This window comes from Gorilla gorilla, chromosome 5 (genome assembly GCF_029281585.2).
Source record: "Gorilla gorilla gorilla isolate KB3781 chromosome 5, NHGRI_mGorGor1-v2.1_pri, whole genome shotgun sequence".
Lineage (NCBI taxonomy): Eukaryota > Metazoa > Chordata > Mammalia > Primates > Hominidae > Gorilla > Gorilla gorilla.
In genome coordinates, this window is record NC_073229.2 from 51,759,206 (window position 1) to 51,771,639 (window position 12,434).

At 57.3% G+C, this 12,434-nt stretch overlaps 1 protein-coding gene across 12 annotated transcripts in view; it reads right to left on the reverse strand.

Annotated features, from left to right (window-relative positions):
• Positions 1 to 980: 980 nt before the first annotated feature.
• Positions 981 to 12,434, reverse strand: part of GRM4 (glutamate metabotropic receptor 4) — a 126,004-nt gene continuing 114,550 nt past the window's right edge. For 11 of the 12 annotated variants that reach the window (XM_055390208.2, XM_055390206.2, XM_019029566.3 and 8 more), the window contains 2 exons: positions 7,204 to 7,450; positions 981 to 1,969 (listed from right to left, as the gene is read on the reverse strand). In XM_055390208.2, the coding sequence (XP_055246183.1) occupies positions 1,920 to 1,969; positions 7,204 to 7,450 (297 nt within the window). In that variant the 3' untranslated portion in view covers positions 981 to 1,919. Of the gene's footprint in view, positions 1,970 to 3,316; positions 3,812 to 7,203; positions 7,451 to 12,434 lie in introns of those variants that run through there. The other variant, XM_055390207.2, reaches the window with a different exon arrangement.

Below are 12,434 nucleotides of genomic sequence, written 5' to 3' on the forward strand. Positions count from 1 at the left end.
TCATACTCTGTCCCTGCGTGGCCCCCTGCCTAGGGTTCCTCCAGTCCCTTCCACTGTGCACCACAGCGCTGTCAGCTAGCCTGGAGGTGGGAGGGAGTGCAGGACCTAGGGGCAGGGCCGGGGCAGGGCAGGAGGGGGCGGCACAGGCAGCCCAGGCTCCAGCTGCTGCCTATGGCCTCATTGTGTTTCTGGCTCTATAATTTACCCCAGCCAGAGCCCAGCCCCTAAGCGCTCCTGTTTCCCACCTCCCAACCTGTCAGGGAAGCTAGCTAAGGTGAACACTCGCCATGGGCCTGAGACAGGCATCTGCATGAGCCACCGGGGCCCAAACAGATGATCAGACACGCAAACAAGACAGACACGCATGCGCATGGAGGCGCTGGACGTGCACACAGACACACAGCCAACACAGCCACACGGCCATGCCTGTGCCGTGCACTTGTGGGCCCACGTGGACACATAACAACACACTGATCTCCAGGACAGACACACATCTTAGCACCCGAGCCTGGAGCCAACACAAGCAGGAGGGGACGGCTGTGAGTGCTGGCAGCCCGGGAAGCTAACTTCTCAAGAAGAGGACTTCCTGGCTGGAAGGAGAGAGGCACAGGTTATGGGGGCAGGGGTGGAAGGGCAGTCCCAGGTGTGAGGGGTGTGAGACAGAGGACAGGCAAGGCAGAAATGTTACCCTCCCAGGGCTGCAGGGCAGGGGACAGAGCATACCCCCTAATTAGGGGACTACTAGGTGCTGATTCCTGGAATTTCCTGCAATGTCCCTGCCCCTTACCTGGGAATCTGGCCCCTCCATGCCCAAGGCCTCACCACACCACACTAGATCCCAGCCTAGGGAGCAGTCTCCACAGCCCCCAAGCCCTGGGTCTCCAGAGCCCAATTCCCGCTTCCCTCTAGGTCTAAGCCCTCCAGCTGCAGGCTAAGCCTGTGGTCCCATGGCAGGACCCTCAGTGGATGTGGAGCCCGGGTGCAAAACCATGTGTTTATTTTTATTAGAAATGTTCTTGGTATAAAAACAATCATGCGCTACACATTGTCGTCAATAACCATCACCAAACACCCAGGCACTGAACTCCGTGTGGTCGGCAGGAGGGGCAGGCGGGCAGGCAAGACACATGGCAGACGGGCGGGGCAAGCGGGCAGGCTGCGGGCCACAGGGACACACACAGAGGCCACCAGGAGGACGCAGCACTTGGCAACACACTCGAGATTTGTTTTTGTTTTGGCTTTTTTGTGTTTTGATTTTTTTTCCTTTTTTCTCTTTTGCAACATGTAAGGTTTGGTGAATTGGGGAAGGGTGGCAGGGAGAGGGGAGCAATGGCTGGACGAGAATGAAGCAGAGGAGAACAGGAAAGAAGACGGCAGAAAAGTGACACAGGTGGGACCCAAGAAAGCAGGAGGAGCTGAGGACAAAGAGGATGAGAGAGAGAGGCGGAGGCAAGAGCCAGAAAGGAGACACAGAAAAGGCCGAGAGTACAAGCAGCCGGGGACGCCAGAGAGGGAAAAGGTGAAACAAAGAGAGAAGAGAACAGAAAGACAGGGCTGGAGACAGACAGAGGGGTCGCCAACAGCACAGACAGAGACGAAGGGAGGGAGAGATCTAGCACTGGGGCCCACACGACCTGAGCCCCTGTGGTTTGGGGCCGGGAGGGGCAACGGTCCAAGACGCAGGTTCTTGTGGTAGCCGGGCACCGCCCCGGCCCCTTGTCCTCCTGTTGCTCACCCGGTTTGCCCAGGCTGCCAGCAGTGACGGCAGTGAGGTCCTCTGCTGTCCTCAGCACCAAGCCACGTCCGTGGGTGCCCACGGGCAGGCAAGACATCAGCTGGGCCCTTGGGTGTGGCCCTGGCCCGACGCACCTTCCACAGGGTCATGGCTCCTCCTCCTGCTGCTCAGCTCCATGGACTCGCTAGATTGCATGGTTGGTGTAAGTGACGTAAGTCTGTTTGGTGGCCAGCGCTGGAAGGAGAGAGACCAGGGGTACCCAGGAGTCAGGGGCTGCTTTTCTCAAACTGTCCTTCCACACGGGCACAGCCCTGCACAAGAACCTACCATAGCTCCCCGCCTCTCATGGCATCCAGTCCTGAGCTGAGCAATTGACACTGCCCCAAACTGCACCGGCCCCACCTGGCCCACCCGGTGCTTCTCCTGCTGTTCCCAGCTCCCCATCCAGGGACTGGGCCCATGTTTCGCACCTCCACGCCTTTGCCGGGCTGGGCTGCTTGCCTGGAGTGCCTTTCCTCCTCCCTTTGTACTCTAGAGATGACTCCTTCCTCTAGCACTCCTTCCCAAACCCCACTCCTGTGTGAGGGGCTCCCCAGCACGGGGCCCCTGCCACCTCCTAATTCTACCACCCTTCAAAAGAAACCTTTTTTTATGACATCATATAACCTTAAAATATTATCAAAGGGAAGTCTTTCAGAAGTTCAACCACACGCATTTTGGATGCGCACATGTAAGGAATATACATTAAACTAGAACGGTGGCCTAAGGGAAGAGAGTGGGGAACAGGGACAGAGGAAATAAATAATGAAAACCAGAGCGGGGCCGTGCATGGCTAGAAACTGAGGCATGCGATTGACTCAGCCCTCCGCTCTACACCCAAGGAAACACAAGTCCCCCAGATCCCCAGGGCGTTCTGAGCACCTACCCTTTCTACTTCTTGGTGCCCCTGTCTCCCTCAGTCTTGAGCCCCCCTTATCTGCCCCTGTCCCTCTGGCCCTTACTCCACACCAGGACTGGGGTGGTACATCGGGGTATCTCCCATTCCTGTCCACAGCTGAGTGACGCCAGCAGCTCTCATGAGCAGTGTGAGTGTCCCCCACCCCTCCAGAGTGCAGACCCCACAGCAGCCTAGTGAGGCAGCCAATGAAGCATCGCCCAACTTGACAGATGAGGAACTGAGGCCAGAAGGGTGAGGGGCCTGGCCAGACCCTTGGTTCTGTCCTGTCTAGCCAGGGTTTAGGGCCTCCCTCAGTGGCCTGGGAGCCGCCTCAGTGGTGGTAATCAGGGCAGTATTGCTGCCTGGGGCAGGGGGTGGTCTGTGAGTGTGGAGAGAAGCAGTGGGTGGGAGAAACCAGCTGTCCTTTGTCTAAAAGCTGCCCTGACCCTTAGTCAGGATCTGTTGGCTCAAAAAGGAGGCACATCTGCAAGACTCAGCGAGGGGCATCTGGAGAAGAGAAAACTGGGGGACAAGTGTGGTGGTCTACACATTGTCCCCCCGATCCTCTCTCCCCTATTTCACTGGGCACATGACTCTGAAGGACTAGGTTTCCCAGCCTCCCTTGCAGCTAGGTGAGGCCTTACCTGACTGTGTTCTTCCTCATGAAATACACATGGAAGGACTGTGTGCAGCTCCCATGTCATTCAATTAAAATGAGTCTTTCCCCCATGCGTCTTCTCTTTTCCCTTCCATGAGCAGAACAACCATTGAGGTCATCTAGCCTCAATCTTCAGGGAGCCAATGGAGCAACAAGATGGAAGGATCCTGGGTCCTCACTCCCACCCACCCACCATGTCCTATTATGGCAGAGAGCAACAAACATCTGTCTGATTTGAGCTGCTCAGTTCTGGGACCTCTTTGTCACAGCAGTGTAACTGGAAGCCCACTAACACAGGCAGAAGTTTGGTGTCCAACTATCAGTCTATCACATGTGGAAGAAGCAAACTGCTTGAGGATGGGGTGAGCAGAGGGGTCCACCATGGGACCAGTAGGGAGGCATGAAGGTCAGGGTCCAGCTCCGTTAAAGGAAGAATTTTCTCCTGGCCAGAGTTGGGTGGAGTCAGTGGCCTATGAGCTCCCTGTCAACAGAAAAATTCAAGCAGACGATGAAGAATCACTTAGCCGGATGGTGGTGGGCAAGTTTCAAGGTTTATGTGCTACCTGGACAGGTGCCAATGGAAGAAAATGGTGCCACAACATCCAAAAAAAGAATAAGAACACAGCATGGCACCTTACAGCTCATGAAGAATTCCCACCTTCATCTCTGAAATGACCCATGTCCTTTCAGGGTGCTGGATGACCAAGAGGGCAGAGGGACCACAGGACAGGTCATTTTGGATGGGGCAGCATCCAGGAGGTAGCCTGGGATGGCAGGTGCTGAGAGGGAGATGAGCACAGACCAGCACCCTGAGGGCGGGAGCCAAGATTCTAGTTGCTGGGAGGCCTCACACTCTCTCTGAGCCTCAGGCAGCTCTTCCCCTCCTTTGCTGGGCCTCAGTTTCCCTGCTTGTAACTTGAGCAAAGTGGCCCTTTTTGCCTAGACTACTTCTCCTGAGGGGCTTCCAACTGCCTCCAACATCTTCACCCCATTCTATCCCCCATGGTCAGAAAAAGAACAGCAGTGGCTATGCGAATCACAGCAGGCCAGGCTGGTGAGAATCAATTCCCCAGAGCTCCGTCACCCCCTGGGGGAACTGATAAAACTGAGCTTCCAAGCCTGTAAAACCCATCAGCAGCTCCTGGCTCAGAGGTGAAAAAAACTCTCAGCAGCCACAACAAAATCTCCACTGACTGCAGGGGATGCGAGCCTGAGGGCAGCTGAGGGGCACCAGGGGCAGCTGCAGACTAGAGAAAGTGTGGAGAGGAAGGACCACAGGGCCTCTGCTCTCCTCTAATGCCCTACCTGTCTGCCCTAGAAAACCCAGCTCACAGGTTCCAGAAGCTGGGGAGCTCTTCACCCAAGACTCAGTCTCACCATCTGGAAAATGGGAGCCGTGAGTCTGCCCAGGGCCCCCACGAGCTAACAGTGAGGCTCCAAGGGAAAGGTTCACCGGAAGTCAGGACACTTGGGGTCCAGTCCTGCCCACAATGCTGTGGGGGAATCTCGACACCTGCCATGTGGCCCTTCTAACAAACTGACCTTCTCAGAGCCGAGAGTCTCTCATCTGTAAGATGGGGTGATAATAAACACCACATGGGGTCAGCCAAGAGGTGAACAGAAACACTCTTTAAATCCTGCAAAATGCTGGGCAGAAGGACAGGGCTGGAATTATTCCAGCACTGGGGACTGGATGGGGACAGCAACACTCCCGGAGCACCCTCAGTGTGAGGGGAAGGCCAAGGGGTGTGGGCCGAGGCCCCGAGCCCACCCGGTGCTGACAATAGGCCCTGGCTGCTGGTTTTCAGTTGCCGGAGGCGCAGATAACAATTAGCCAGGCAGTGCTAGGCACCAGCTGACAGCCCCCATTTGTCGCCCCTTGTCTCCGCACCCAATCTGCCTGCAATCAGGCCCCTGAATTATTTATTCTGTTGTTTGTTTAAAGATACGTAGCCTGCCAGTGACAGAGTGAAAAATGTCCCTGTTCCACAGGAGTGACACCTTCCCACTCCTCCTGCTCACACCCCCTCCATCCGGCTGTCCCCAGAATTAATCACCTGGCTCCTGCCCGGTGCCTCCATGGCCCCTGTTGTCACTGAGCTGAGAGACAGTGGGGGCACAGGGTGCTGGTTGCTGGCCTTCACACAGGAGGTGGGGAGAGGGGCTCCCCACTTCCCTACCATGGAAGCCCCTAAGACTTTCAGAGGGGAGGATGCCAAGGCCTTCAGGGGGTCTGGGTGACCACAGACCCCTCGGTCCCTCCCAACCCCAGAGCAGCTGGAAGTGAGGCCCATGGGGGCTGCCCCACAGCCTGGAGACCCCCAGGCCCCTCTGGGCAGGAAGCAGGGGCCTGGGGATATGGGGTCTCCCTCCCCAGGCCTCCACACCCCTCCTCTGGCAGGAGTGGGTAATTGTCCCATGTTCCCAGGTGACTGGCTGGAGCAGAGGCAGAGGGCAGTACCCGTACTGAGCCATCAGAGCTCTCTGTGAGGGCCCCACCCTTTATGGGACCCTCTGCCCTGTCACAGCACCCGCGGTGTCACCCTTTGGGGCCAGGGTGTCACCTCCGGGAGGGGCTAATACCCACTAGCTCTCAGGAGCACTGGGGAAAAGCATATCTGACAGACCTGCTCCTGCACGCAGCAGAGAGGTGGTCTGGATGGAACAGGACCTGGGACCTGAGAAGGAAGGTCTCCATGGGAAGGAGGAAAACTGGAACAGGGAGAGGTTCTCCAATCAGGCAGAAAGGCCTGGTCAGGACTTCATCTGGGGTTTCTGAACATCCAGGTAGACATGAAAGGCCAAAGGTGGGAGTCCCATGGGACCCTCTGTCCCTTCCCCGCTCTGCATGGGGGCCAGCATGGCACCCGAAGGGAACCCCAGGGTCGTAGGTTGAGGGAAGCTGGTGTTCTGTGGGGAGGAGGAGGACTGGAAAGAACCAGAGGTCGCAGGGCAGGAAAAGGGGGACACACAGGCATCAGGGGTGTTGATCAGAGAGGGAAAGGTATCAGAAGCCAGTATACTCTCCACAACAGAGGTGCACAGGCTGGATCTCCGAGGAAGAGGGAAGTTGGCAAAGATGGTGGCACTGCTCCGTGACCAGCCCTGGAGGGACCTGTCCTGGCCAGCTCCAGACCACAGGCCTGCCCCTCAGCTGCTGAGGTCCCTGCCTGGTGCCCTCCCCCACCACAAAGCATGACCCTCTCCTGCTGGGTCTCCTTGGACAGTCCCCCAGACAGGCAACTACCTGAGCGCCGCTAGGCAGTCCTGTAGGCCCCTCTGCCTCACCCTGCCCTCACTCACCAGTCCTGGCCGGCCCATGTCCCGGGTCCCCATAGCTCAGGTGCCTGCTAGGGGGTGGCTGAACAAAGCCAAGCTGGGTGTTACAGCTGCTCTGGGCTCAGGGCCGCTCCCACCGCACCGGGTTACCAAAGGGCCAGTGTGCAGGGCCCCGGGGACGCTTCCTTCTCCCAGAAGGGCTGAAAGGGCACAGGCAGAGACCCAGGCCCCAGCACAGTGAAATCCCGGGGTCCCCGCTAACCCTCAGGGCCCAGGCGCCCCCTGGTGGCCTGCCTCGGGGTGGGGCACAGATCCCTGGAAGGGCGCTGCTAGGGCACCAGCTGGGGAAACCTTGAGGTTCTCTCCAGGCCACCAGGAGGGGCAGGACAGAACGGGCTCTAATGTGGTGCCTCAGGGCTCTCCCTGAGAGGCTGGCTCCCACCTGTAGCCTCAGGGTTCCCCCAGTGTCCCCCGCCGCCTCCCCAGGATGGGGCATCGGGGCAGGGCGGGGTGGGGAGGGGCAGGAGCTCAGCCGACCTGCTGCAAAAGGAGCGGGGCTGGGCCCGAGGGGGCAGAAAGGGGCCAGGCACTCACCTGGGGCCTCAAGGTTCTCGCAGAGCTCAGACTTGGCCTCTCCGTTGGGCCGGAAGTTGCCCTTCTGCGTGAACTTGTTGGACATGGTGGCCGCCGTAACGACGGCTTTGAGGCTGCGCTTGCGCTTGGGCACGTTCTGCTCCGGGTGGAAGAGGATGATGTAGACTTTGGGCATGTAGAGCATTCCCAGGGACACCGAGGCGCTCAGACTCACCGAGACCGTCAGCGTCGTCGTCTGGATGTACAGCTGGCGGAGGGCACGGCGGCGTCAGAGCAGGCTCTGCCCCGACTGAGGGCCCTGACTCCCGCCAGTTCCCACCCAGGGACCCACCCGGCATCCCGCTGCCTTCAGGCAGAAGGAAGTCGTGGCTTGGAGCTGGGACCGCAGATCAGGGTTTCTGCATTCAAATCTTGGCTCACTACTTCCAGCTGTGTGATATTAGACACGTCACATCCTTGTGCCTCAGTTTCCTCACGTATAATATGGGCGTGATAATGATAGTACTTAACTCCTAGGGCTGTTGTGAGAATTAAGTGACTTAATAAATGTTTTAAAAGTGTGGAAAACATCTGGCACATGGTAAGTGCCATTTCAGGTTACCGCTGTTATTTGCTATGTGGAGGAGGTGCGCCTGAGGAGAGGCTCTCAGGAGACCACAGCCGGCCCTTCTCAGGGCTGAGGGCGAGAGGAGCACCCCTTGGTGCTTTGGGATAACACCCAGTGGCCATGTCACAGCCCCTCGGATCAGACCTCCATTCAATGACTGCCCCCGCAACGGTCCCCCAGTGCAGAGCATGGGATCCTCGGCACCCATCGCGATATGGTGGTGGCAGCAGTCAGAGCTCATTTCATGCTCGCTCGCCAGCACTAACAGTGACAGATGTTTAGCAAAATGAAAGCTCATTAATCTGGGTGTCGGATAATCCATTTTACAATAGTAGAGACTTCCAGGCAGGGTCCGGCAATTCCCACTGTCCCCGTCTGGGATTCCCCTCCCTGCCTCTCCCTTCCTCCGGGTCCTCCAGGCCTCAGCCACCCCTCTGAACCTCCTCAGCCAAGGTGGAACCAAAGGAGACCCAGGCTAGGCCTCCTGGGTCTGGGCATGAAGGAAGCAGGAAATGCTCTTTCCCAAATCTGCTCTTTCTGAGCCTGGGTCCTGCCCTGGTACATGGCTGGTGTGCTTCCTCCAGGAATCCTCTCCTGACCCCCAGCTCTATGGGGCCCCATGATACCCTTCATTTCTTCTACCCAGGCCAGCAGTGTGGACACAGGTCTGGACTCGTTTCCTGAAGGCACATGGGCCCTGGCCTCATCTGGCAGTACCCCCCATGTAGGGACCAGGTCTTCCCGTTCTTATATTCCTCCTTGTCCCTTGCATGCCGCTCCATAAATGCCTCATGACACTGGATGGGATGACCTTCATTTCCAGCCACCCTGCCCTGGGTTTCCTACCTTTGGGAGAGGGACTGGAGAAGCCGTAGGGCCTAAAAGGAGAATCCTGCCCTTCTGTGGGCCTCAGTTTTTCCCTCAGTGCAATGGGATGAAAGCAGCTACCTCACCCAAACCATGAGGGTACCCCAAGCACAGACTGTGAAGCCATGTGAAACTTGCTTTTAGTGACCGCAGGCACTGAGGTGAAAGTGAGGAGAAGAGACATGGGGGACATGGGGGCATGACCGGACAGCCATGATGTGCCCAAGCCAAGGCACTGACACTCCTCAAAGTGCAGCCTCCAGGCTGGCGTGGACCAGGTCAGGCAGAGCTCCGAGGGGAAGGAGGCCGAGAGTGGCCACTGGTTCAGGGAAATGTCACAGGCCCAGGGGAAATGAAAGCCTGTCCCGCCAGTGAGCACATGCTGCTCCAGATACAGACAGGCCTCCATCCTCAGACACTACTTACACTCTCACCCCTGGGCATGGAGCTCTCCTGGAGGGAAAGGTCATGACCAGCCAGTGGGGCCGTGCTGGCCGTCTCTCCTGCCCAAACTGGGGCTGGTGGCCAGAGTGAGAAGGCAGGAAGAAGCTCCAGAGCATCAAAACAGATGCTTGGGGAATATCGTAGAGTCTCGGGCTAATGGAGAATAGGCTTGTCATCTGGGTCTTCACCATGAGACTAGGAGTTCCCTAGGGACAAGGTGTGTCTCCCTGATTACATCAGGGTTCCCTGAGGGCAGGGCTGGCTCTCCTCTCACACTGGGGGTTCTTGGAAATAGGGGTTGTGTCCCAGGTAAGACACCCATCTTAGACCCTTTGCCTGCTCCTTGTTGATGGGTACAGTGCAATTGGGCCCACATGGAGTTGGTGGGACCAGGGATAGAGGCCCTTCTCTGGGCAGAGGAACCCTTGCAGGGGACACAGTTCTATGTTGAGGGCCAGCGTCCTGGGTTCCAGATTCTACTCTGCCTCAGCCCACTGTGGGATGCTAACAAGTTTCCACCCCTCTCTGGGCACCAGATGCCCCTCCATGAACACAGGCAGGGCCAGCGCTATGAGTGTACAACCTGTGCAGTCACCCAGGGGCCTGTGCCTAGCTCTCAGTTTAAGGTCCTTCTGCCACCATATTGAATCGTGGATAATTTCTGAACAGTGGGCCCTTCGTTTTCATTTTGTGCTGGGCGCTGAAAATTATATAGCCAACTCTCAACACAGGCATATGGGCACAGTCATTGGTATTCTCTTCTATTTTGTTTTTCAGCCTAGGAGCCTTTCTGCGGACAAAATTCAAGGGATATAAATAGATCAAAACCCTCCCTCCCAGCATGGGCCCTGGGGGCTCATCTAGCCATCCCCAGCTGGGAGGTAGGCCCTGTACACAGCAGGAGTGGGGCTGCCCACCGCCAGTTCCGCTCCTTGCCCCAGGGTGTGGAATTTGAGCCCCACCATGGGAGCCTGCCTCTGGGTCAGACATTGTTTCTGGAGCCCCCTCTGTGAAGGTACACATGGCCACCAGGAGGTGGTAGCAGGTTAACCCTTATCAGAGAAACAGTGGTCCTCTAGACCCCAGCAGGCACTCCCGAGGGGCTGAACCCAGGCACCACGAAGGTCCTAAAGCGAGGCAGAGTGAGAGGCGGCCTTCGGGCTATGATCTCCCCTCCTCTCCCACCCACCTGCCTCTTAGCCCGCTGGTGCCTGAACTCCCACCATCCCTGCTCTCCTGTGTGGATGGGCCCTCACTGCACTCCATCCTCCGTGAGGAATCCTGCATTCAACCTCACTAGTCATGTGCTCTCCATGGTGAAGGAGCTTGTCTGAGCTGAGTTTGATACAGGAGGACAGAGGACACCTGGGGTGAGGATAGGGCACAGGAAGGAGCAGCTGTAGATGTGGATGATGAATTTCCTGCTTTCGTGCTAGGCCTGGTGGGTACAGGGTTCGAGGGGCCCCAGTGGGGGCACCAGGGAGCTCTGCCTGCCTTGTGCTTCTGCGGGCTGACCCTGATAGGAACCAAGATCCTCCAAATCTGTACAAACCAAACGAATAAACTCCCCCACACCCTGATTGCCTCTGCAGCCACGTCCTGCCCAAGCATGACTGAGCAGTAACCCCACGTAGTGGAGAAAGCCCGCTCAGTGTAATTCCAAATGGCTGTGGTGTTAAGCCCTGGAAATCCGGGCTAAGGCTGGGAAATCCAGCCGCCTGCTCACCAGAGTGGCACAGACAGCTTCACTCTGTGACAGCACCTGAACCCTGGGGGAACGGGTGCAGCTGAGCATGTGCAAGTGCGTGTGTGCATACATGCATGCCTGCTCACACACACATCAATATACACGTACGTACCTGCATTGACACATACACCTGACCTCACAGCTGCACATTTTCATCTGACTCAGCTGGGCTCTCTCTCTCTCTCTCACACACACAAACACACACATACACACACCTCTTCACACATGGGTACACACATATACATAGACACAAATGTACTCACACATCTACACACATCCACCTGCACACACTCACTAACATTTGCACTCACACATCTGCACACTTGTGTGCACAAACACTCCTGGGCACATATACTCAACCTACACATCCATACACACACCAGCAGCTACATACCCTTCAGCACACCCATCAACCCATCCCCTCTTAATCTGCATGCACATGGGCACACACCTGTGCACACACACCACACATGCACCACTGAACATGTACATGCACAAAAAGGCACACACACGTCTATACACACACACCTCTGTAGGCACACCACAACTCCTGACAACAGCCACACCCCGCTTGATCTACATGCAAACACACACACTTAGTAGCCAGACCTGCAGCTTGCACGGGGGCATCTTGCAGCTCGGCATGACATGGCCCAGACACAGCCCCAGGTTGCCTGAGTCTCTAAGGAGCCTGGTAGTCTGAACCGCAGGAACTTCAGAACACATCTCCTCCACCGCCTCCCATTCAGAGGCCCAGAGTGGGAGAGGTGTATGTCCCATGTCCTAGGCCACCAGGGAGAGAGCACACTGGTGTGAGGCCAGCCTGTCGTATGACCTGGGACAAGTCCCTGTCCCTCTCTGAGCCTATGAACTGATCATCTCAGGGACTCCCTTCATTTCATAATCAGGGCTGGCTGGGGGAGCCTCCTAAAAAGGCAGGAATCAGAGGCTGGTAGGTCACCTGCAGAGATTGAAAGGGTAGGGAGGCTGAGTTGGGGGGCTGGGTTGCAACATCTGGAGACTGGAGGGCCTGATATCCTGGGATGACAGGGACCCCACTGGGGAATGGGCTGCTGGCAGGCAGCCAGGGGGAAATATGGCAAGGTGGAGGGAGGGGCTTAACCATCACGTGTGGGCCTCCCAGCCAGGTACCTTTACTCCCTGAGGAGGTGTGGGAAGGGGCCTCCTGGTATTGTTGAGGGTAATTTCTCAAGCTGCCAGTTTCCTGGGGTATGGGATGGCCTCCCTGCTGGCTCCATGGGGCCCATGAGCATTGAGAGGCGTGAGGGCCTCTGCCTGCACCTGCGCTCAGCAGGGAGGGTCTCCCACAGCAGGCCTGGTGGAGGCCAGAGACCCAGCTCACAGCATGGGCCGGGCGCCATGGCTGCACCAGGGCTGCTTGGCTCAGGCTTGCAAGGTGGGATCCCCCTGCTGAAGCAGACCCAGTCTCAGATCTCAGATCTTAGGACACTCACTGCCAGCCCCAAGGTCTGCCTCTTAGGGCCCCCACAGGGCCCCCACTGGAAGATGACCCTTGAGGAGCTGTTGGAAAAGAGGTGGGCACCT